The sequence below is a fragment of the Cajanus cajan genome, chromosome 7, assembly GCF_000230855.2.
Source record: "Cajanus cajan strain Asha chromosome 7, NIPB_CcT2T_4, whole genome shotgun sequence".
Lineage (NCBI taxonomy): Eukaryota > Viridiplantae > Streptophyta > Magnoliopsida > Fabales > Fabaceae > Cajanus > Cajanus cajan.
Window position 1 is genome coordinate 42,709,381 of NC_138523.1, and position 22,870 is coordinate 42,732,250.

Below are 22,870 nucleotides of genomic sequence, written 5' to 3' on the forward strand. Positions count from 1 at the left end.
TTTTACATTCCAAAGAAATCTAATCAAGTTTTTGTTAGTTGGTACATTTTCACTTTGTGTTCAGAGTAATATCTTCAAATCCAAAAAAACTTGAAAGAAATAACTACATGAGCTGAAATTGAATGGTACCTTGGAGAATAAATGTACAACATATCACACAGTGACATAGGTGCATTTTGCATTTGATAATAAATTTGAAAGCAATATTTGATTTAAACTTGTCGTGGAAAAAAATGTGAAAGAAGGTAAATGATAATTGAACTCAAGATTATTGAGTGAATGAAATTCAACTTATTAGTTAATATTTAGTAACTCAGGCTACATACATAACTATTTGTATTTTTTCTTTGAAGGGTAAATGCATTTAAAAAAGAGGTGCGAAAACATGCTTAGTTCAACGCATACTTAAATACATTTATACCGTGTAAAACTTATTTAATAAGTTTATTTAGTATTCCTGTTTTTTTTTTGTATGACACAAATTATGTTTTCTTACTCATAAAAAAATATGCCATAAACTAATTATTTAATAATTTAGATGTTTATTAATCTTTTTTTTAATGATTTCACTTATATACCTAACAAGACACGTATAGGGAAGTTTAGGGTTCATCACAAGTCACAACTCCATAATTTAAACGAATATTAAAATTAATTAAAATAATTTTAGCCAATTTAACATATATAAAGTATAAAGACACTTTTGAGAATGCTAGCTTTTGGGTAAATTATTACCTAAATTTGTAATTTTCTCAAAAATCGATCGTATATATATATACACAGTCACTGTACGTTTCTTTTTCTAGTTTTTGTTTTAAATTAGGAACACTAGCCACCCTTTTGTTATACTCAATTCATTCACGGCTTCCCATACTTGTTGTTACACTTTCTTATATATTTGTATATGAAGACACATATCTGTAGCACATTAATTTCATTTCTCATCCTTTGTCTAGTTACATTGAAAGATCCCCTCAGACAGAGAAGTGAAGAAGAAGCTTTGAAGAGATAAGAATGGCGGGTAGTGTTACTCCAGTCATGGCCATGGTTATTGTACAATTGGGCTATGCAGGGATGAATATTACCTCAAAGCTTGCAATACAATCTGGCATGCACCCTCTTGTCCTTGTTACTTATCGCCAAATTTTTGCAACTATTGCCCTTGCTCCATTCGCTTATTGCTTAGAGCGGTAATCCACAAACATATCATATATTTCACGCTCATTTTATAACTATATTGCTTATCTTATTATACTTTGCTTTTATTTCACATGTAATTATAATTATATATGTATCAATAGGTTGTTAGATTATCGATTAAATAATCTTATTTTTTAAATAAGAAACCACGAATTTAAGGATGTGTATTATTAAATATTAGTTAATAGAAGTCAATTCTTTAAACAAATTTTATTTTTTCTATTTTATAATAAGTGTCAGTCTTAAGTTATTTCATATAAATAAATAAAAAGTTAATAAATAGATAAAAAAAATAATAATTTTATAAAAATAATTATTATAAATAATCTTTTTTATTAGAAACATCCATCACAATATCACTTTTTAAATAATATTATAAAAGATATGGATGAAAAAAAGATAATTAATATTATATTTAAAAAAATAATATAATATTTATTTTGTAATTTATTTTTTTTCAAATACAACATTTATTATAAAATGAAATATTTAGTATTTAACTTTCGGTAAACTGCCCTTATTTGTAATAATAAATATTTTAGCATGTGTATTTCACAGTTAAATATTTACTATATAATTAAAATTTATAATAAATTATATATAAATAAATGTTTTTAAATATATAAATTATATTTTAAATTTAAAATAAATATTTAATATTATAACACAAAATTAATTTTAATAATTGATAATTTATTTTAAAATATTAAAATTAAATTAATAAATAAATATAAAAATTAAATTAAATTAAAATTTATAAAAATTATTAAAAAGACTCTCATAAAATAACACTTCTTATAAATGTTGTTGTATAAGATAATTATTCACAGGTGAATATTTTCATATAAAATATTAATCCATGAGTTGTATAATCGTATAATATCAATTCACACTTCCCTCGCTGTAATAAAAACACATGCTGAAAAACTAACAAAAAAATGCAACATCACCATGACAAAATAACAACTTCCCGTACTTTATGTCACCCTTCAGCTCACGCACCCTCTGCTCAAGGAACCTAAGGCCTAAGCCTATTCCACTTGGGCCTGCTCTCAAGCATATCACCCATCCAATATCTCATCTTCTATCAACACATGTCCATTTGTAATTACAATGACCTTTCTTATTATCTTAACACCTCTTCAAATTATAATTTAATTACAGACTCCACACATGATTTACTCGTAATAAAGACTCTGCTCAATGCTCATCAACTTGGATCGTCTGCATATAGTTCTAGTTATTAATTTGTCTACCTTTATTAAACTTTTTTTTTTTTTTTTCCTTTCTATAGGAATACGGTTCCCCGAATGACAAAGCGCATTGCGTTCCAGATATTATTATCTTCCTTGACAGGGTAAGCGTAATCTGGTTGCTGCTACTATACCCTTTTAATTTGTTCAACTTGCACTTTCTTTTTAAGCTATATTATTATCAAATGTTTTTTTAGTTTGAAACATATATTTATTTTAGAGGACCCTTGAATCAATATCAATATAATATGTATAATAAAAAAGTACCATATTTGTAAAATTCTGTCATTGACGGCCTCTATTTCAGATGCCAGAGATGTACATCCATCATTAATTATTCTTATATGCACTTGAATCACACACAACACTGGTTGTTGGGAAATATTCTTTTACAAAAATAGTACTCCGTATCTCTTATTTCTTCATTGATATTCAGTTCCACATACCATTCATACAAAAAATGTAATTAAGGAGTAGTTACTAACTAATTTGAGGTTGAATGCAGAGTATCAGGAAATCAGATACTTTATTTCGTGGGGCTCAAATATTCAACCCCTACAATTGCATGTGCACTAAACAACATGCTACCAGCATTCACTTTTGTTCTTGCAGTCCTTTTCAGGTGAGTAGCAACTAGCAACTAGCAACTAGCAACAATAACATCACTTTGCAGACATGGTCTTTAAGATAGTAATTGACATAAGTATATATATGTTTTATTTATGCGTAGACAAGAGTATTTGAGAATCAAGACATTGGGAGGGGTAGCGAAGGCGTTAGGGACAGTCCTTAGTGTTGGTGGAGCGATTCTTTTGTCATTTTACCATGGAAAAGTGCTTGGTTTTGGTGAATCACGTATTCATTGGAGATATGCAGATAAAATGGAAAGAGAAGCCTCTTCTAGGAGTGAATCAAATTTGCTTCTGGGCCCTGTTGCTGTAATTGGCAGTGCTCTTGTTTGGGCAGTATGGTTCATAGTTCAAGTAAGCATCATATTATTAGTTACTATATTATAAGTCATATTATTCCTGAAATATATTTGGTTTGTTTGTTCAGGCAAACATGAGCAAGAGCTATCCAGCTCCTTATACTAGCACTTTCTACATGTGTTTCATCGCAAGCATTCAGTGTATGGCCATAGCCTTGTCTGTGGAACACAGGGCCTCAGCTTGGTCACTCCACAGTACTATAAGACTCACCTCTTCACTTTATGCGGTACAGTTGCCATTTTCTACAACCATGTTGAATTGGTTCATTTATAGTAATCATGATTGCATTTTATAATGTTGGTTTCAGGGAACTATTTGTTCTGCACTAGCGTACGTTCTCCTTTCGTGGACCATTCAGAGAAAAGGTCCTCTCTACGTGTCTGTGTTCTCCCCTTTGCTTCTTGTCATCATTGCTGTTCTAAGTTGGGCTCTTCTTCATGAGGAATTATACGTTGGCACGTACGAAATTATATCAACAACCATCTATGACTTTATATTTATTTATTTATGTGCCTCATGAGTGATGAATAAAAATTGTACATTACATTGTGGTTTGTTTTTAACCCAAGGTTTTGATTTGGTTCAGTGCCATAGGGTCTGTGCTGATAGTGTTCGGGCTCTATTTTGTATTGTGGGGAAAGAACAAAGAGATGAATAAGACAAACGCAGTTCAAGAGAGCGTAACGGAGGTGATCAAGGATAGCGAGAAGGGCCTGGAATTGCAACCCTATGATCCTTTCAACCGTAACGGTAACGGAATCCATCATGGTGCTAATTGAAGCGATACATGATACAACTTACAAGAACAAGACGCTTTTATGGACTAGTGCATTTTGTAATCTCAATTTATTACCCCTATTAGCTAGCAATAAGAAGCTCATTTTCTGGTTTAGAAAGGATAATTAGTAGGAGTATCATGTTACTAAACGATATCAATTTCATACAAATTTAATTTGTACTCCAAACACACGTGTAATTATTAGTTTCCTCATACTGATTCATGGTCCTTTCAAGTCACTTTTATTTTTGGTAACAAATAACATTATTGTTTCAATTTTTGCCTTTATTTGATTCCAATGCTTGTTAAAAAAGCAAAATTTGTAAATTATAAACGTAACTCTAAAATTAAAATAATGAACTAATATTCTACAGAATAAATAAAATAACAATACTGACTTTTATGCGATGTTTGTTTAAACAAAAAATGTATTTGCAATGTATAAAAAGAGAAATTTTATTTATTTATTTTTGGTAAAAATGAAAAAAGAAACAGATATTAATCGTTAAATCTTATAAAGAATGATTAAGATTACAAGACATGATTCTTGTGTACATAAAATATAATCAAATATAATAAAATATATTTTTTTTTGCAATTTATTAATAAACTAATATTTTAGTCAGTAGGGGTAATAATTATTTATTTTATATGATTAAATTTATAATAAATTATATATAAAATAAATATTATATTTGAATATATAATGTATATTATATTTAAATTTTATATAGATAAATATTTAAAATATATGTTATATTTTAAATTTATAGAAAATAATAGATTACATTAGGAAGGAGTGTGTTAAAATTATTTTTTTAGTTTAATAAAAAAAAATCTGTATAACAATTGAACTTGTAATTAAATAATAATTATTTAGTAAAATAAAAAATATTAAAAGTAAGGAGCATTGAGCAGCGTGGGGATTCGAGGGAGCTTCTTCTTGGATCTACCCTCTCAAGTTCGCAAATAACCCCAATTTTGTTTCTCTGCTTCTTCTCCTTGTAAGTTTTCTCTCTCTGTAAGCTTCTTCTCTTATGTGCTCATTTTCGTTTAGATCTGATTAGCTTTCATTCCAGTTCTCGTTCCGTGTTTTGTCTGTCAAAAATCTGTATTCAAATTCTTGCCATCTTGTTACGTATTATGCTACCAGATCTGTTGCAAGTAAACCTGATTCTCGTTTTCAATTAGCGAATCAAGCAGGTTTTCCACAATAACGAAGATCTCAACATTCGCATTTCTTGTGTTCTGCTGAAATATGAAGTCGAATCATTTTATTTTCAAAAAAGTTTTTGGAAATTTTATTTCATAGTTGTGTTCAGCAGATCTCTCTGTTCCTTTTAGCTCGCGCTGAATTATCTTACTATATTTGTTTGATAGATTTTTAAGGTAGTTGGTGAAATAATTTTAACACTTAGCCTAGGATATCACTTGCGTGTAGTAATTTTATTTTAAATTCCGTCTGAATTTTTGAAAATAAGGTTGTGTTCGTTGCATCTGGTTAAGATGAGAATGGTTTTCTTGTATATTGATTCTTAATATGAGATTTGAGTGCAACTATGTGATTTGGTTGACGCGTGCTTTCTCATGAATTTCTGCATCCAGTTGAAATAAGAGATGGGGTTGTCTTTCACTAAACTTTTTAGCCGGCTCTTTGCCAAGAAAGAGATGCGTATTCTCATGGTAGGTCTTGATGCTGCTGGTAAGACAACCATCTTGTACAAGCTCAAGTTGGGGGAAATTGTGACAACCATTCCGACAATTGGTATTCACCTGAATTTGCCTTTTATATGCTAACATTCTTGCATATGTTTCAACTTCTTTTATTATCTGTAGTTTTAGAAGTTATAGTGCTTTATGATGTGATTCCACTCACCATCCAACTTCTCTTGCACATATTTTGGTTGTTGAAAAAAGAATTGCCAATTGATGCTTATGTTTGTCGTTATACAGGATTTAATGTGGAGACTGTGGAATATAAAAATATTAGCTTTACTGTATGGGATGTGGGTGGCCAAGATAAGGTTTGTGGCTTGTATATTTGCATTTTTTTTCAATAAGTTTTGTTAAAACTATGGAAATTTGTTTTACTAAATTTGCAATGAACTATAGTATTTTTTTTTCTGTTCCTTTTCTTTGTTGATAAAGTACTCTGAACTTTGTGAACATGTGGCAGTAACTACTTTGTATTGTAAACTTACTTTTGAGATCAACATAGGTTTCATATATGGCATCTCTCTCCTTTCGAGTTTTTCTTTGAACCATATTAGAGAAAATTATCAGTGTTGTGGCTTACATTTTATAAAAAAAATTGAACAAATAAATCCTATGAACAGTTGTAGCACTGCAGAATATCATCCAAAAGTTTTTGATGGGGGCCGGAGCTTAATGAAGTCTTCTCTATATTCCATCTTCGTTTGAGTTAGCTTAGCTCCTAGTTGTGGTGAAAAGCCTCAAGCTTTGACTGTGAAGGCAGTTTTATAACAAAACAAGAAGGGCCCAAAACTGTGAGGGGGTAGCTGCCACCCTCTCCCCAGAGAAGCTAGACCCCACCTATGAATATATATGCTGCTTTATGCTTGTTTAAATGTAGATATTTGCAATCTTTTGTAATTTATTATAGTTTCCCCTTCCTTAGATTTTTCTGCTTGGCATCTGTTGCTTTTGATGGCAACTGCATGTTGATGGTCTTGTGCCTAGAGGTTCTCTCATTAGCTCAGCACAAACATAAACTACATTGAGCCATCACAGTTTTCAGGTTTTCCTGTAGAAGTGTGAGGGAGAGCTGTATGTGTGGCTTACAGTTTAGATGTCAAACAGAATTACTACGTAGTACTTATATATGTATTTGAGTAGGCTGATGAGTTGCATTTACTTGTGTGGAATAGTCCTATCATCCATTTTGTTTTTTTTAATGCATTTCCATGAGGGCCTGTTTTCATTCTTCCATTTTTTTTGCTCTGAAAGTATTCACCAAATGCACACTCTGATATGTGCTTTAGACCATCAACATATTTGAAATTCATGAGGTAAAAAAATTTCTACCGTGTTCCTGTTTACTATGCAAAGTTTTTGGATGGTTGCTATGGCTTTTGCACCCTTGATAGAGTACATGCAAGGTCTATTAGGTTAACTTCTAAAATTGTCTTTTCTTGATTTTGATTCTGGAATGCTAAATATAATGTTCTTTTGTATGGTGCACTCACAGATTCGTCCTTTATGGAGACACTACTTCCAAAACACTCAGGGGCTTATCTTTGTTGTGGATAGCAATGATCGAGACCGTGTTGTTGAGGCTAGAGATGAGCTCCACCGGATGTTGAATGAGGTAAATAGATGAAGTGTGAATCTAAATTATGTGAACGCCATCACGTTGATTGAAAGGTCTTGCATGATGAGTTCTTCTAAATAAACTTACATTGGATTTGAAATTTTGATACTTCTTACTGTCAACTCCAGAAAGCTCTGGCAATAGTTGTACATGTTATATTGATAATCTTCTGCTGTAGCCTTTCTCAGTTGACTAGTGTGATGATGATGGTGATGAAACTGTTGCATAGTGACTGTAGCTTTTTTGATTGACATAGTGGCATTTTTCTTTGGTAGAAGATTTAGTTATCTACTTGGGTAATTTATAGGATGAATTGAGAGATGCAGTTCTCCTTGTATTTGCCAACAAACAAGATCTTCCAAATGCTATGAATGCAGCAGAAATCACAGACAAGCTTGGTCTTCATTCTCTTCGCCAACGCCACTGGTATTCATATACATTTCTGTTATATCTGCCTGCTTTCATCTTAGTTGTGTACTTTCAATAATTAGATTTTTGTACACCTTTATTTGTTTCATCGCAGGTATATCCAGAGTACATGTGCCACCTCTGGAGAAGGACTCTATGAAGGACTGGACTGGCTCTCCAACAATATAGCTAACAAGGTAAGACCCCAATTCTGCATCCCTTGTGTTCGATGCTTGACCCCGTATAACTGTGGTTGATTTCTGTTTACTTTTATGGATCAGGCTTAGGGGCATTTTTGTGGAACGCTGCTATCTTGCTTGGCTTTACGATTATATTATGAGGTTGACTGGTTGTTGCTTCTCTTATAGCATTAAAATCTACGCTTTTTTCTTAAACTCTATAATGGTGTTGTCTTTATTTAGGTGTTTGATACTATATCATAGCAAATTCTATTTGTTCCTGTAGAATTTCTGAATAATTAATGAATTACGAAACTATACATGCCTGGATCATGTTTTTCATAGAATTGTGCATCGGTCAATAATCTCTAAACCTTTCATTTAAAGCTTCGATGAATCAGTTGTTCCGGTGGGCGATTTACAAATTTCACTTAATATATGTTTTGATTATGTGGAAACAGTGCTAATTGTAATCAATGGGATTCCAGTACTGGAAATCAGCTTGTGGTACTTGGTAGTACTGCGTTCTTTTTAGAAAGAAATGAAATTATGTATCGAGTCATGAGTCATGAGCCGAGCTCGCAATGTCTGGCAAAAACAATTGTACGTGCAGATTCCCGGACCGCACATGGTTCCAGGTTAATTATATTTTTGCGAGACAAATCTGTAATTGAATATGCATATATATTCTAAGACACGGCGTTAGAGGGTCGAAATCGAACTGGGAACATGATTCAATTACGTTGAATATTTTTTGTTACTCGATTACAGTTAGATTTGGGGCCGGTGCAACATATTTTAATGTGTAAAGCGAATTTTGAAGTTAAATAAAGAGCGACAAAAAATCAATAGTCACTCATAAAAAATATTAAAAAAAAATCAGCAAAAAATATATAATATTAGAATCAAATTTTAGTCTTTATAATATTAAGTTTAGATAATGACTAATAAATTACAGTTAGTACTGTTTATTAAATTCTATAAGAAAAAATATTTTGGGAACTTAAAATTAAGATTTAGACAGATATGTTTGGGTCGATCCTATTAGATTGTAACAAATTAATGAGATTTTAAGTCGATCAACTCTACTTATAATAATAATATAATCTATACTTAAAGAAAATATGAATATTTATTGGAAGTTATCTTTATTCTTTATTCATATAACTTAATTGAGTCTACTCGGACTTTTTAATTATTAATCATCTATTATTACTTAATTTTAATTATTTTTATTATTATTTTAGATAAAATATATTAAGGTAAAAAGTTGTCTCTTTTTATCTAATAAAATCTTTCTATCAAACATGAGACACATTAGTTAGTATTATCTTCACTATCTTGTGTTATGCATACAATAGTCTCGAGTTTTAATTTGTATCGCCTTTATTATGTATTTCAAGTACTTTAAATATAACTAAATAATAATCATGGTGAATCAAAATGTAAATAAATTTTAATTTTATCTTATTTAATGTTAATATCTTCAAATATTTTTATTTATTTGAGATTATATTTTCAATTAGGAAGAAAGAGGTACGAAGTACCTCTGCTTTATATATTTGTTGAAAAATAAATTGGAGTAAATGTTGGAATACAATATTATTGTAGAGGGGTGAGAGCAAAAAGAAAGTACCGCTGTTTTTTTTTTCTTTAACTATAATGTCGAGTATTGGACAGTTACCCCCGATAGATGATGGTAAAATATTTTTAAAAGTAGAAATAAAAGAGATCAATTATTATATCTGTAATATTGATAAGAGTATAATGATATGAAAAAGGAAAGACGAAATCGGAAATATCTATTTTATATATTATTAGTGAATGTGAGGCTGCCTCGTTATTAAAAAAATGAAAAAATAAAATATAAATGATGAAATTAAAAGTAAGATATCTCCATTGTTAATGTTATAGATTATAGTTTATAAATGATATATGACTTTTTATTTTTAATATCATTCTAACGAAAAGTAATATAAGAAAAATGAACTTTTTTAATTAACTGTTAATTTTGCTTATAATTGTTTTTAATTAACTGTTAATTTTGCTTATAATTGAATTTAAATGGAGTAATTGTAAGTATTGTTTGAGACATTGTATTTTTCTTATTAATACTGTTTGAATCTTTGAGGACATGTATTATGCTATTTATAAATTTTAGCGATGTTTAAGACATGTATTATAACTTAAAAAAATTATGTATTATTTTTAAGAGTTAATCACTTATACACTGTCAGTACAAATCTTTTTTACACCGACAACTAATCATATTTTTTAACAATGTCATATCAGATGCTTATTTAATAAAATAAGAAAAAAAATAAAATAATTTAAAAGATATGATTAGTTGTGTAAAAAATTTTACACCGGCCGTACATGAATGATCAACTCTATTTTTAAACTAGAAATTATAATAAATCAATATCTTAATATATTAACCCATTATCCAACTCAATTAAGGTCGGTTGAGTTAAGTTGCTGAAAATGCAAACTCAACACAACTAAACCGGATTCTGTTTAACAGAAAACTTTAAATTCAATGAAACTTAATCCAACTCGTTTAGAGACTTAAAGTGATTTTATTTTGTTTCCTGGTAAGTGCCGCCAGGCTGCGAGTCCGCTGGCACGTGGAATTCTCGGATAATTGGATATGTAGTCAAACACTTGATCTAAATAAAAAGAACTGCCAGATAATTTCAAGAGAAATTTTAGAGAGGATAATATTGCTTTTCTTTATTCTCATATAATGGTTACAAATTTGCAATACCAAGGCCACATTTCATTTTATATGACCTGACGCCTTCAAGGGTATAACCTGTTATGATCCTTTCTACATAAGGATGGATTATATATATGCAAGAAAACATTTTGCGAACAACTGTGAAGCTAATAAAAATACACACCAAAAATATTCACTCAAAGCATTTGAAACTTTATCTATTGCCTCAATACTCGGTTTGAGCTGAGGATAAAGTTTTGCTCACCAGCAACGGTGGAATTTAATCGTCCTGCTGCCCAGCCATTATTAACTACACGAACTGCAGCACGCGCTGGATCCCCTGTTACACGGCTTCCCTCAACTTGCTTTCCAAATTCAGGAAGCCCAGCTGCTTTTCTCTCTTTCCTTTTCTTTCTGTCTTCGTCTCGCTCTTTTCGCAGCCAACTTTCTACTGTTCTCTGCATATTCAAAACCAATTAAGAGCAACTTTTAATACTAAAATTCCACTACTTAACTCTGCTTATCATTTCATAGCTAGTCTCAAACTCAAACAAAGTTAAATTCTTAACAACCAACAAATAACTTGTTGAAACCCCAAACATGAGTAGTGCACAACACACTGCTAATGCTAGGTCGATACTTGAAAGCAATGTGTTTTACGCGTATGCCTCGAGTACAATGTTAAATAAGCTAGAGTTGCTACATTGGTACCCAAATACCTAAGGTTAGGAAGGTTACTAAAGCAATTTTTGGTGAATAAAAAATCTGATAAATAATGAATTTGGGTGGTAGAATCAAAGAATGCAAGAAAATAGAATCACAAAAGTGTGTTTTAAAGCTTTACATGGATGCAATAAAGCTAAAACTTGGGCAAGGTATCGAAATTCGAAAGGATATGTATGAGACAAAGAATGCTATGAGTGAGGCACAACTTAAAGCTTATTATGAGTTTTATTGAAATCCCGGGACAAAGAATGCAGAACGAAAATATATGAGCTTGCAAAATAATATCAAGTAAAATGTATTAATAATGAAGGAAAAATTTTAGTTATCGATCAATGTTAAAGAGAGATGAAAGAATTATCTTTATAAGCTTTTTAATGATGGGCAATAATCGAATTGTAATGTAGAATAATTAAAAATCTAAGAGGACAAACAAAATTTGGCTAACCATCGGAAAATTCAACTTAAAGATGTAAAAAGCGGTCTAAAAACGATGGACAAGTGTTAGTCCTAAATAATGGTATTCCTGTTGATGTTTGGAAATGTACAAGAGAACAAGATATCATTTAGCCCACTAAGCTATTTAATAACATGTTGAGATCAAAGAAAATGTCAGATGAGTGGAGGAGAAGCACTTTTGTTCCAATAACGAGAGATTTTCAGCATGGCATAAACCAGAGGTAAAATTTGACTGAGTCATACTATGAAATAATGGAAAGGGTTATTGAGCACAGATTATTTGGAATTGTATAGAATCAATTAGGTTATTTTTCAGAAAAATCTACAATAGCAGCTATTTATCTTCTACAGGAACTAATTTAAAGATATTGAAGTAAAGAAAGAGACTTGGTATGTGGTTTTTATTGATTTGAAAAAAATATATCATCAACTGCGAAGTGTTGTTGAATTGATCAGAAGATCCAAATATATATATATATATATATATATATATATATAAACTAACCAATCAAAGTATCAAACCTAATCAAGTACAATCGGGATAACTTTCTAATCCCCAGCTGTTCAAAAATTGTGAGGACCCTAGCACCTTTAACGCGCTACATTCAGGTGCCAGTACAGCAGCAGCTCTAGCTCATTTATCATTGTACTCAAGCCATACAGCGGATTACTTCCGAGTAACAATCAAACATTGGCACACATAACCCATCGTGAGTTATCCACGTTTGGGGTCTGGACAAATTTTATGAAAGTCGTCCATTCCCTAATACCACCTTCCTCCTTTACCCAAACTTGGAACTAGCTATGAAACCATAGGATAATTTGCTGATTTCTTTGACTAAGGTTCGTATTAACAAGATACAAGGAGTGAAATATAAATAATTGATCAATAGCATAAAACTTTCAAGTATCAATATTATTACAACACTAACCATTAGTGACAATTTGCTAATTTCTTTGACTTTGTCCATAGGCATTGCTAGTTGCAGCCTTCCATGGGCTACATAAACCTGATAAAAGAATATTAAGAGTTATGAAGGATTATGCTAATATATTGACATAAAAAGAGTTCCGAATGGTGCATAGACGTACTATATTTGTTGGCCAATCCTCGAGACCGTCAAATATATGTGTTGCATAGATAACAGTGGCACCCCTCTCATCACATTCCTTTCTTAGAAACCTCAGAAGGTCGGCTCTCGCTAGAACATCAAGATCAACTGTTATCTCATCGAGAAGAAGAACCTATATAAACAATGAACAAGCTTGTACATACGTGCAATGAAGCTACAATTGTAAACATATTTTAAATTCAACATGTGTGTCCTAAAAAGGATGAGTCAAAAATGACTTTTTCATACATCAAACAAAAGATAATCATACCTTGAACGGTTTGAGGAGACCCATACAAATTTGCACTCTTCTTCTTTGACCATCAGACACTTTATGCAATCTCCAGGAAAGATCAATATCTAATACCTACCCAGTTAAACAGCAAAACAGAAATTAAGCAACAATATTTCCAGAGACAAGTATACGTGCATTGCCACAAAAAGCTTCCCAGAAATCAACCTTGATTAATTCTGCTCTTCTTTGAGGATCAATCCCAGCCACACCAAATATCATTTTTTGAGCAGAAACGTCCATTTGTATCGGAACCTCAAACCCTGCAAAAGCAACATCTCGCCTCCACTGAAAAAACAAAATAAATCAATTTCCAACAGTTCACATGGAGTTCAAGTCGAAAGGGACATGAACAACAATAGTAAAGCTGGTTATGAAATTGAAGAAATGAAGTTAAAAGTGAAGTGAAAGCACGAACCTCGCCGCCAAGATAACAGAGGTCACCAGAAGATACTAAATTGGTGTCGTGAAAAGCCGATCTGCCGAGCACGCGAACCATGTCAGGCTCCACCATGTGCTTCCCTCCTAGTATCTTCAGGATCGTCGTCTTTCCTATTAACCGCAAAACGACAAATAAAATCATAAATGAAAATGCAAATACGAATACGAATACGAATACGAATAGCGAAATGCTTGAGAGATTACCGGCGCCGTTGGAACCGACGAGAAGGCATCGTTCGCCGGAAGAGAGAGTGAGAGAGAAATTCTGAATGAGAGGAGTGGAACCCGGCGGAGGATGGCCGCCGATGCCGGGGTAAGTGAATCGGAGATCCTTTATCACAATCGTCGCTGCTTTTGAATCCAAACTGGTTCCTTCAACTGCCATTTTTGGCTTTAACGTTCAACACCGATAAGTAACCGAAAGTTTCTGCTTCTGAGATTCGATTCGTTGGTGTATAAATTGAAAATTGAAACGGCGTTCGGTGGCTTTTCGCGGATGGAAGAGGGGTTGCGTGGCTACGTCTCAGACACTCGCGCTCATTTCCATCCACCACCTAACCAAACGCCAATTGGGCCTCGCTCTCGTGAATCTCATTTATTCAACGCCGTGCTTTTTCTGGTGGGATTTTTTTGGGCCCAGACATTAGGCCCATTGGGCACAAAATTTTGGTTTATTTGGAAGCGGTTTTGTTTTTTAAATTTTCTCTATCAATTCATGAAGTCATCAATTTTGGTTTATACTTGTTCAAACAAACACCTCAATTTATCAAAGTATCACAGTCGTCACTCCTATATAATAATTTTAAAAGTTAAATATGGCCAGCTCATTGTTGATATGGAAACAATGACATCACATTGATATGCTCAAAGGCATCAAAACAGTTTCAAATCAAGACAGCCAAGCATACTACTATAGTAAATTCAAAAGCTCTCAATATGATAAATTTCATGCTGTTTACACTTGTCGTAGAGTCACTGATTCCAAATCAAAAAAGTTTCTTGCCCATTATGATTCCACGACAGCACTTTATGTGTTATCACCATTTCATGCTAGCTATACTAATATGTATTTACGTGTCCTGCAGGCCATGCAATTGTACAGGAGAGGAGAAAGAGCCACGTCAAAAGATTTAATTTGATGATTCATATCAAGAAGAGGAGATTGCAATAATGGTAGAGAAAATATGGGAAAAAAGCATGGGAAGTACAGTAAACCCAAGATACAGATTGTTCGGGTATGCCTAAAAGTGCTAAGTTTAGTTTATAAACACTCTTCATTTTCAAGAACATAAAAGGCTTTTTCTTTTTCAAGGACAAAACCGTGACGGCTTGTTTCGGTATGCCTAAAAGTGTTAAGTTTAGTTTATAAACATTCTTCCTTTTCAAGAACATAAAAGGCTTTTTCCTTTTCAAGGACAAAACCGTGACAACGAACGCTAAAGCGGACAATACTTCGGATGCGGTGACCCTAACGATGACAGCAGACTTACGGTAAGAAGATAAAAGGAAAACGCTTATTGACCAATATTTGGTTAAAACTGATAGAATAGAAAAACAAAAACTAGTCGGTAATGTAAACAAACAAAAGAAAAACCCCGTCATTTTCGTGGCATGATCCAGAAATGTATAGGAAGGTGAGCCTTTTAAAATAATGAAAAGATTAATCTTAAAATCATTGTTGTTTAGCTGGTAGACGACCCGATACTGTAATTTTATATAAGGTATTTATATTGTTCATCGATCATCCATGTGCTTTATCATGGATATGAAAGGGAATAAAATGAAAAAGAGAACATGTACAAAATAATATACATATCACTTTATAAAAATTAAGGATATGGCATCCACTGCTCTACAATAGCAGAAGTGAAAGATTATAATAAGGGGACACATAAAAAAGGTCCTCGATCTCGATCTTAACTATTTACAAACACATAAAACTTAGTGATGTATGACTGTATATCCTATGTACTTGTACTGTCACACTTGATTTCCAATTCCAAAGATAAGCAAAGCACTCTAAGCGGCCGAAGGGGCAGGAACAAACTTAAATCCACCAGCCTCCAAAAGCGCCGCAGTGAGGGGATTTTTGTAGTCCAAATTCTCATCCTCATATATATCCCACCACTTCTTCACCAACATCTTAATATCTTCTCTATCCATGTTCTCTTCTTTCCCAGTGTACCTCCAAGGCTTAGATCCCTGTGACACCAATGGAATCAAATTAAACATCTTATATTGTATCACAAATTTAAATCTCAGTGTCATTTCAATTAGAATTGAACACTCACAGCAGCACAATAGTGAACCACTTTGACTTTGTCAAGCTCAACATTCTCAGGGTGACGCCACAGCATGGCCAGCACAAGATTGTAGACATTTGGTATGGGCCTATATTTGTCCTTGAAGTACATGTTCAAAAAATCCTGCAAAACAATAATATATAGTGTCACAGTACGTATATAATGCAATAACGTTAATTGCATTAGATTATTAGTTGAGTGAGTACTTGTTCAGCAAAGGAAGTGGGCTTGGTGACTTGGACTGTTTGAAGAAGATCATGGTAGGTATCCAAATTGGGCACATAAACAAACATGCCAGCATTGAAATAGAGAGGAGGCTTGGGCCCAAAATCAGAGGGCCACTGAACCTTATCAGGGCACTGCTGGCAGTAACCGATCTGAAACTGCGGAGTGTGGGCCCAAGTGGGCTCGCAGAAACAGTCCATCACCGCGTAGAAGTAATCATCAGGCAAATCAAACAAGTGGTCAATGTTGCTAAAAACTTGGATATCACCGTCTAGGTAAATCATCTTACTATACTCCACAAACTGCAAGATTTTGAAACCACATTAAACTCCCATCAAACACCAAGAAAAATGTATATAAAAAAAAAAGATATATATACACGTACCTCCCAAATACGTAGCTTGGAATAGTTGATGACGTAATATGCCATGGCAAACTGTGTTTGGTTCTTAGGGGGGTACACAGGCTCAATCTCTCTAACAATGCAACCCTGAGTGATGAGAATGTTGCGGTGCTCTTGGGGAACATCGGGTAACACTGCAACCACCAAAGGGTACATGCTCTTCACCTTCCTCAGACCTTTGGCCAAGCCAACAACACCTTTCACGTAGTCGCCGTTACCGGCGAGGAAGGTGACGTAGGCACGGCCAAGACCGCCGCTGGCCTTAGCTTGAGCATCAGTGAGGGTGCTGATCATATCAGGGGCCATGGTTTCAGACTCGAGAGGAAGAAGGAAGTGAAGGGTTTTGTTTTGGTCACAAGAGTTGGATTTGGGAGACAAAGGATGCTTTGAAAAGTTGTAAGGAAGATCTTGGTTTGTTGTTGTGGTTGAGCAAAGCAAATGGTGTGTGCTTATATAGAGCTCTCGAGGCTATTATCGCCATTACACTTGCAAGCGAATAATCCAACACATGGCATGGAAAAGACTAAAGGATAATCTTTTTTCACCGCTGAGTTAATTAAGGAGTATTATCTTTTAGCTGGGATTATAACATTAGAGCATTCTAGTGTTCCTTCTATCATTTAATGTGATGTGTTAGTTTATTAATATTATTACGTTCTAATAAAATTGTCATAATGATGGTCGACATGCAATATGGACCAATAGAATATTGACATTAATATAGCAAACAATTGGCTAGCATATTCTTTTATCATCATGAATTTTCTTTTATTTTTTTATTACATCTTAAATGGAAAATATATATAAAAAAAACATAAATCAAAATAATTCCAGTTAATACCAAAAATAATAGTTTTGGAATGGATCATAACCATTTTTTAAAAGAAAACATACGAATCAAAACATTTTTTTTGTCGTCCAAAAAGTTACTATTAAAGTGGGCCACGGTATTATGTGTTATATGTAATTCATTTTGTTGCAAGTTATTCAAATCTTGTATGAATAATTATATTAGATTAATAGATTCATTCTCTCACCATATCTTTTGATGTTCAATTGTGATCCCTGATACTCTTGGGAGAAATAGAATAATATATAGCGTTGAAGTGGACATATGAAAAATCGATAAATTTACAATTTAAAATCTGTTTCCTGACCAGAGACCATGCATGGAGGTAGGGACCATGATAAAACCTCAAAACTTATCACTTTTTCATCCAAGTTCACATAAACTTATACCATGCGCGTGATTTTTATTATTTGAATGAAAAGTGACGTGAACTAACACTTTTTAAAAGAAAATGTACACTAAAGGGAAATAATACTTGATATATATATATATATATATATATATATATATATATTAATATTATTGAGCAACACTTGTGAATTAAGAAACATGTTGATGTTTTCGGGTAAATTTAGAATTTTTAAAAAGTAACAAGTGATTTTGAAAGTTGAAGCCGACTTCCAAAAATATGATACATAGAGATAAACACATTTTATGAAGCTTCTTGAGCCACTATCGGAAGTTGAAAAGCTACTCTCCATAAATTTGTTTGGTTCGCAAGCGACAAAAAGAAATTATAGAATATCCGTTTTCAGGTTAAACTGCCACCGCCCCTTACAGTGTTACTATCAGCACCGACTGGCTCAACGTTCGGGATGGCGAGACACGTTCACGTTACTGGACACGTGGCTTTCCACCAAGGTATTTTCTGTCAACTCTGAACTTCGGTGGGATCTATAAAATCCTTTGCGTGTATAACGCGGGGTACCGTTGTATGGTCAAGAGAGAGCCACGTGGTGATTTGTCTAACTTCCTACGACTATCGTTTTCTCGTTTTGTTAGTTGGTCCAAAATCATAATACCTAATCCAATTTAATGGAATAGGTAGCAATTTTTTTTAGAGGAGTATGCATTATTTTATATTAACTTTCGACCACAAAATATATGTACGATGATTTTATTAATTTAATAATAAATAACTAAAAATTATATTAATAATAAATTATAATTGTCTGGTAGTGTAAAATATCGTAAATACATATTCATTAGATTTTTTTAAACCGTATTTTATTTTAATTTTCGTATTTCTTTTTTAAGATAAGAAAAATTATAAAAATGGTTACAATAAAGATTGAATCTAAGTTCTCATGTTTTTAACTATTTCAATCTCTTCTCATTCAACCACCAGACTAATCTTAGAGCATCTGTAATGGGGTTGCTTATAAGCAACTCTCTGTGCCACATCACTGCCACATCAGCTCTGACTCATTTTATGGGTTGCTTAAATTTTAGCAAAGTTGATAACTAATTAGTCTTTCTATTATAATATAGAGTATAGGAATTATTTTTTCTTCTAAAAAAATAAATAAAAGTTTTCATGATAACCATTCGTGCAGATGAAATAAGTAAAATTATCCGTGAACGCATTAAACAATATAATACCGAAGTAAAAATTGTAAATACGGATACCGTAAAGCAACCCATAAACTCATAAAGTGGACCAAAACTAATTTGACAATAATGTGACACCGAAAATTGTTTATAACATTGCAAATGCGCTTAATGATGTAAATCTTCGTATTTATTATGTAAAAAAATTATGAGGGTAGTCAAAAAAATATTTTAAAAAATATGACATTACTCGATGTTGTCAGATGCGGCATCGTGGAAAATAGTCAGATAGAAAGTAAAGCGAAATATAATATTTTATATTTCGTAGACCGACCATTTTAGCTTTAGAAATGATGGCAATTTATAATTTATATATCCAAAAGTGTTGCTTTGAATATTTTTCGCAAAAGAAATTGACCGGTAGCGGGAAGGAATCTCTATCGGAATATTCTCTGAAATTCCATATTCCTTTATTTCTCTATATTTATCATGAATGTTATATTTTAGGTAATTATATTATTCTTGTAAAGTATTTATTAATTTTATTATTGACTAATTTTTATTAAAAAAATAATTTATTAATTTTTAGTATAATTTTTTCATCTAACCATATTTTTCTCGTACACAAATTAAACTTGAATTCAATATTTTATTCTAGATGAATTTAATATTACTTGAATTAATAAATTATTTATCTATTAAGTTTTATTATTATTTTTTACAGAAAAATAATAATGCAACTATTTAAATATTTATTTTTACTTTTTATGTAAATAAATGAAGAAATGAAACCGAACTTTCAGGTAGTTTTATTTTTTTATTTATGTCATTAAATTATAACATCCTTATTACTAGAAATGAAGTTTTTTTTTTATCTTTATATCAAAGATATTAGTAAGGATAACATGTTTCTTTTAGGTAATTAAGGTATTGATACAAAGAGTTTATAGTAAAAAATAGTGATTAAAATATGTTAGGAAATGTAAACATACATAAGTTTAGTCTTTAGACATAATCCATTTAATATTTAAGATTAGGATTCAAATTAATACTATCAAAATGGATTAATTCAATCCGTTTAACCTCATTTATCTTAACCTATTTTCTAAGTAAGTTGGTCTCATTCAACCTTTCTTTTTTAAACCTTTAAACTTTTCTAGCCCAAATTATTCTATCATGAATTGGTGGGCTAAATAGACTACCCCATTGATCCACCTATTTTTACAAAAAAAACTCTAATTTAAAATATACTAAAATCTAAAATAAATTTTAATTTTTAAAATTAATAAACTAAATATCATGCATTCAAAATTTTATTTAATTATATAATTTTATAACTTTAAATAATCAAAACAAAAAGATTACAAAAAAATTGTTATTAGATTGATTGTCCATCAATATTAAATTTCATTAAATGCTTCAGTAGATAAATCTATAATAATTTCATGTTATTTAATATCAATTTTATCTTCATCTACAATATATATATATATATATATATATATATATATATATATATATATACCTTATTATAATAATACATATATAACAACAAATGGTTAAGTGGATTGTTGGTGGGTTGGGTTAATGGATTATAAGTGATTTAGGTGTGTAGTCCGATCCACCATGAGTTGAACTTGGGTAGACTGAGTCGAAAGTAAATAAAGTTAAGTTTTGTGACTAATTATGAATTTCTTAATTCTTTTAACTTAAATCTAATATGTTTTCAAGGTAGGTCGGATTGGTTCATAGGACAAAACCCTTTTTGACTATAATTTGAACCCATATCAATTTGGTTAAGGGACATAAAGTCACCACCAATTGTATCAATCAATGTTAATAAGACATACTACCTCTGTTCTTGTTAATAAGACACAACTTAAAAAAATATTTATTCTTTTATATAAAACATAATTCATATTTTCTCATATATTATTGGGTTCAAATTAAAATAGTCCTAATTAAAGTGTGTTAGTAAAATGCATTAATTATAAACTTTTTTAAGAACATGCACTCTATTTGGTTAAGAGATGAATGAGTATTAATTAGAAAAGAAAATTAGTATATGACATGCACTCTAGTTGGTTATAAAATGTATGACTATTGATTAGAAAGGAGAAGTGGAATAATAGTTTGAAAAAAATATAAATAGAATAAAATCATTATTATCAACTAAATTAATTACTTTTCTTAATCTTAATGAATTAGGTAATTGAGTTTTGTACATAGGAACATAGATAATATAAGATATTGAGTCAATTTGTTCACACTTTAAAAAAAGTAATCATAACAATTTTTTAATTTTTTTTTGTGAGTTTTAAAAAATATTATTCATTTTTGAGATAATCAAATTAAAAAAAAGATATAAAAAGGTTGAAAATTATTAATTTCATTAAAAAAATTTCGTTAAAATAAGTTTAAACAAATTAGTTTATTACAATACAAAACTAGTTTCAGCAAGTTAATTTCCTTTAAAATGAACACTAAAACTTGAGTAACTTTTTATTTTTATTTTTTGTATATAGGTAGAAATTAGAATGATGATTATAAAATTTGAATCTCTTTCTCTCTCTTTTTGAGATTTATATTTTTTCTTTTATCTTCTGTTATTTTATCATACACTGTAAATTTTCTATTTCTCATTTATTTTTTAGAAGTGACAAATAGGTAAATTAAATAATTTTTTAATTAGATTATAATGAATCAAATGAAAAAAATTAATTTATCAATTTAGATTCACTAAAAAATTATTTTAAAATTCAATTAATTTATACATGTAAAGGAAAAAAAATCCAATCCATCTATTTATTAACAAATTTTTAATGGATGAATATCCAATCTACCTATAAAAATATATTTTAAAAATTAAATAATTTTTTATTTTCAAACATTCTCCTTTCCTGTAATACCTTATTTTTTTATTTATTATTATTATTTATTATTAAAATGGCATTTTCGTGAATTTTATAAAGGTATAGGGGTATTATTGTAATTATTGATGGCATTTTCGCAAATTTCAAAAAGTTTGAAGGGTGTTTTGGTAACTTGGAACGGGCCGTTCCAAAAACAAAACGGGCCGTTCCAAGCTTTAAAATTTAACTAAAAATCTTGAGTTAGAACGGGCTCAGAACGGCCGTTCCGACAAGGAGAACGGGCCGTTCTGATTGTGAAACGGGCCGTTCTAAAGGGAGAACAGGCCGTTTCAAAAGGAGTACGGGCCGTTCTGCTGGAAATTGGGAACGGGCCGTTCCGTATTTGGAACGGGCCGTTCCAGTTCAAAAATTTGCGTAGCTTTTTCGAGCCCAGAACGGGCGTTCCGCTTTTTGGAACGGCCGTACCGGGTAGAGGAGCCAGAATTGCTATAAATAGGGGCTTGGGGAGTTACGAAAATTCATACCTTGGGAAGAGAAAATCCTTAGAGAAAGAGGGAGGAAAAGAAAAGAGGAGAAAGAGGAGGAGGTTCTGCTCAAATTTCGGTTCAGGATTATCCAAGTAAGGGAAGTTAGTTTTTGAAATTATTAATTTTTTTATGATTAATAATAAATGAATATTTTTGAACTGTGTCAAATTTTGTTGTTGAGTCGAGCTGAATTATATGTTGATTTTTAACAGTATTGTACTATAAGGATGTTGAACTGAGTTATGAGTAGTAAG

The 22,870-nt window shown here is 31.4% G+C and overlaps 4 protein-coding genes across 4 annotated transcripts; 2 read left to right on the plus strand and 2 right to left on the minus strand.

The window, feature by feature from the left end:
• The first annotated feature begins 858 nt into the window (after nt 1-858).
• LOC109804957 (WAT1-related protein At1g09380) lies at nt 859-4,496 on the plus strand. The gene is made up of 7 exons (XM_020366886.3): nt 859-1,190; nt 2,495-2,557; nt 2,959-3,075; nt 3,184-3,436; nt 3,510-3,668; nt 3,750-3,901; nt 4,029-4,496. The coding sequence occupies exons 1-7, from the start codon at nt 1,015-1,017 to the stop codon at nt 4,219-4,221; spliced, it is 1,113 nt and encodes a 370-aa protein (XP_020222475.1). The 5' UTR covers nt 859-1,014; the 3' UTR covers nt 4,222-4,496.
• A 580-nt stretch (nt 4,497-5,076) lies between these two features.
• Nucleotides 5,077-8,485, plus strand: LOC109816344 (ADP-ribosylation factor). Its single transcript, XM_020381326.3, has 7 exons — nt 5,077-5,224; nt 5,826-5,985; nt 6,174-6,244; nt 7,429-7,548; nt 7,859-7,977; nt 8,075-8,156; nt 8,241-8,485. The coding sequence occupies exons 2-7, from the start codon at nt 5,838-5,840 to the stop codon at nt 8,244-8,246; spliced, it is 546 nt and encodes a 181-aa protein (XP_020236915.1). The 5' UTR covers nt 5,077-5,224; nt 5,826-5,837; the 3' UTR covers nt 8,247-8,485.
• A 2,359-nt stretch (nt 8,486-10,844) lies between these two features.
• On the minus strand, nt 10,845-14,456 carry ABCI20 (non-intrinsic ABC protein 9). Its single transcript, XM_020354451.3, has 7 exons — nt 14,089-14,456; nt 13,862-13,995; nt 13,612-13,731; nt 13,423-13,518; nt 13,132-13,284; nt 12,972-13,049; nt 10,845-11,315 (listed from the first exon to the last, which is right to left on the minus strand). The coding sequence occupies exons 1-7, from the start codon at nt 14,267-14,269 to the stop codon at nt 11,076-11,078; spliced, it is 1,002 nt and encodes a 333-aa protein (XP_020210040.1). The 5' UTR covers nt 14,270-14,456; the 3' UTR covers nt 10,845-11,075.
• Nucleotides 14,457-15,681: 1,225 nt separating this feature from the next.
• On the minus strand, nt 15,682-17,250 carry GOLS3 (galactinol synthase 3). Its single transcript, XM_020384120.3, has 4 exons — nt 16,798-17,250; nt 16,394-16,714; nt 16,176-16,310; nt 15,682-16,086 (listed from the first exon to the last, which is right to left on the minus strand). Exons 1-4 carry the CDS (start codon nt 17,119-17,121, stop codon nt 15,904-15,906), a joined length of 963 nt encoding a protein of 320 aa, XP_020239709.1. The 5' UTR covers nt 17,122-17,250; the 3' UTR covers nt 15,682-15,903.
• Between the last annotated feature and the right edge of the window lie 5,620 nt (nt 17,251-22,870).

Excerpts from the sequence above, each read along its gene's own strand:
- LOC109804957 (XM_020366886.3), top strand. The coding sequence starts at position 1,015 with ATGGCGGGTAGTGTTACTCCAGTCATGGCCATGGTTATTGTACAATTG. Across the intron at positions 1,191-2,494 it reads TTCGCTTATTGCTTAGAGCG|GAATACGGTTCCCCGAATGA; the intron begins GTAATCCACAAA and ends TCCTTTCTATAG. Across the intron at positions 3,902-4,028 it reads GAGGAATTATACGTTGGCAC|TGCCATAGGGTCTGTGCTGA; the intron begins GTACGAAATTAT and ends GATTTGGTTCAG.
- LOC109816344 (XM_020381326.3), top strand. The coding sequence starts at position 5,838 with ATGGGGTTGTCTTTCACTAAACTTTTTAGCCGGCTCTTTGCCAAGAAA. Across the intron at positions 6,245-7,428 it reads ATGTGGGTGGCCAAGATAAG|ATTCGTCCTTTATGGAGACA; the intron begins GTTTGTGGCTTG and ends GTGCACTCACAG. Across the intron at positions 7,978-8,074 it reads TCTCTTCGCCAACGCCACTG|GTATATCCAGAGTACATGTG; the intron begins GTATTCATATAC and ends GTTTCATCGCAG.
- ABCI20 (XM_020354451.3), bottom strand. The coding sequence starts at position 14,269 with ATGGCAGTTGAAGGAACCAGTTTGGATTCAAAAGCAGCGACGATTGTG. Across the intron at positions 13,996-14,088 it reads CGTCGGTTCCAACGGCGCCG|GAAAGACGACGATCCTGAAG; the intron begins GTAATCTCTCAA and ends TGCGGTTAATAG. Across the intron at positions 13,050-13,131 it reads AGGATTGGCCAACAAATATA|GTTTATGTAGCCCATGGAAG; the intron begins GTACGTCTATGC and ends TTCTTTTATCAG.
- GOLS3 (XM_020384120.3), bottom strand. The coding sequence starts at position 17,121 with ATGGCCCCTGATATGATCAGCACCCTCACTGATGCTCAAGCTAAGGCC. Across the intron at positions 16,715-16,797 it reads CCAAGCTACGTATTTGGGAG|TTTGTGGAGTATAGTAAGAT; the intron begins GTACGTGTATAT and ends AAAATCTTGCAG. Across the intron at positions 16,311-16,393 it reads CCACTTCCTTTGCTGAACAA|GATTTTTTGAACATGTACTT; the intron begins GTACTCACTCAA and ends ATTGTTTTGCAG.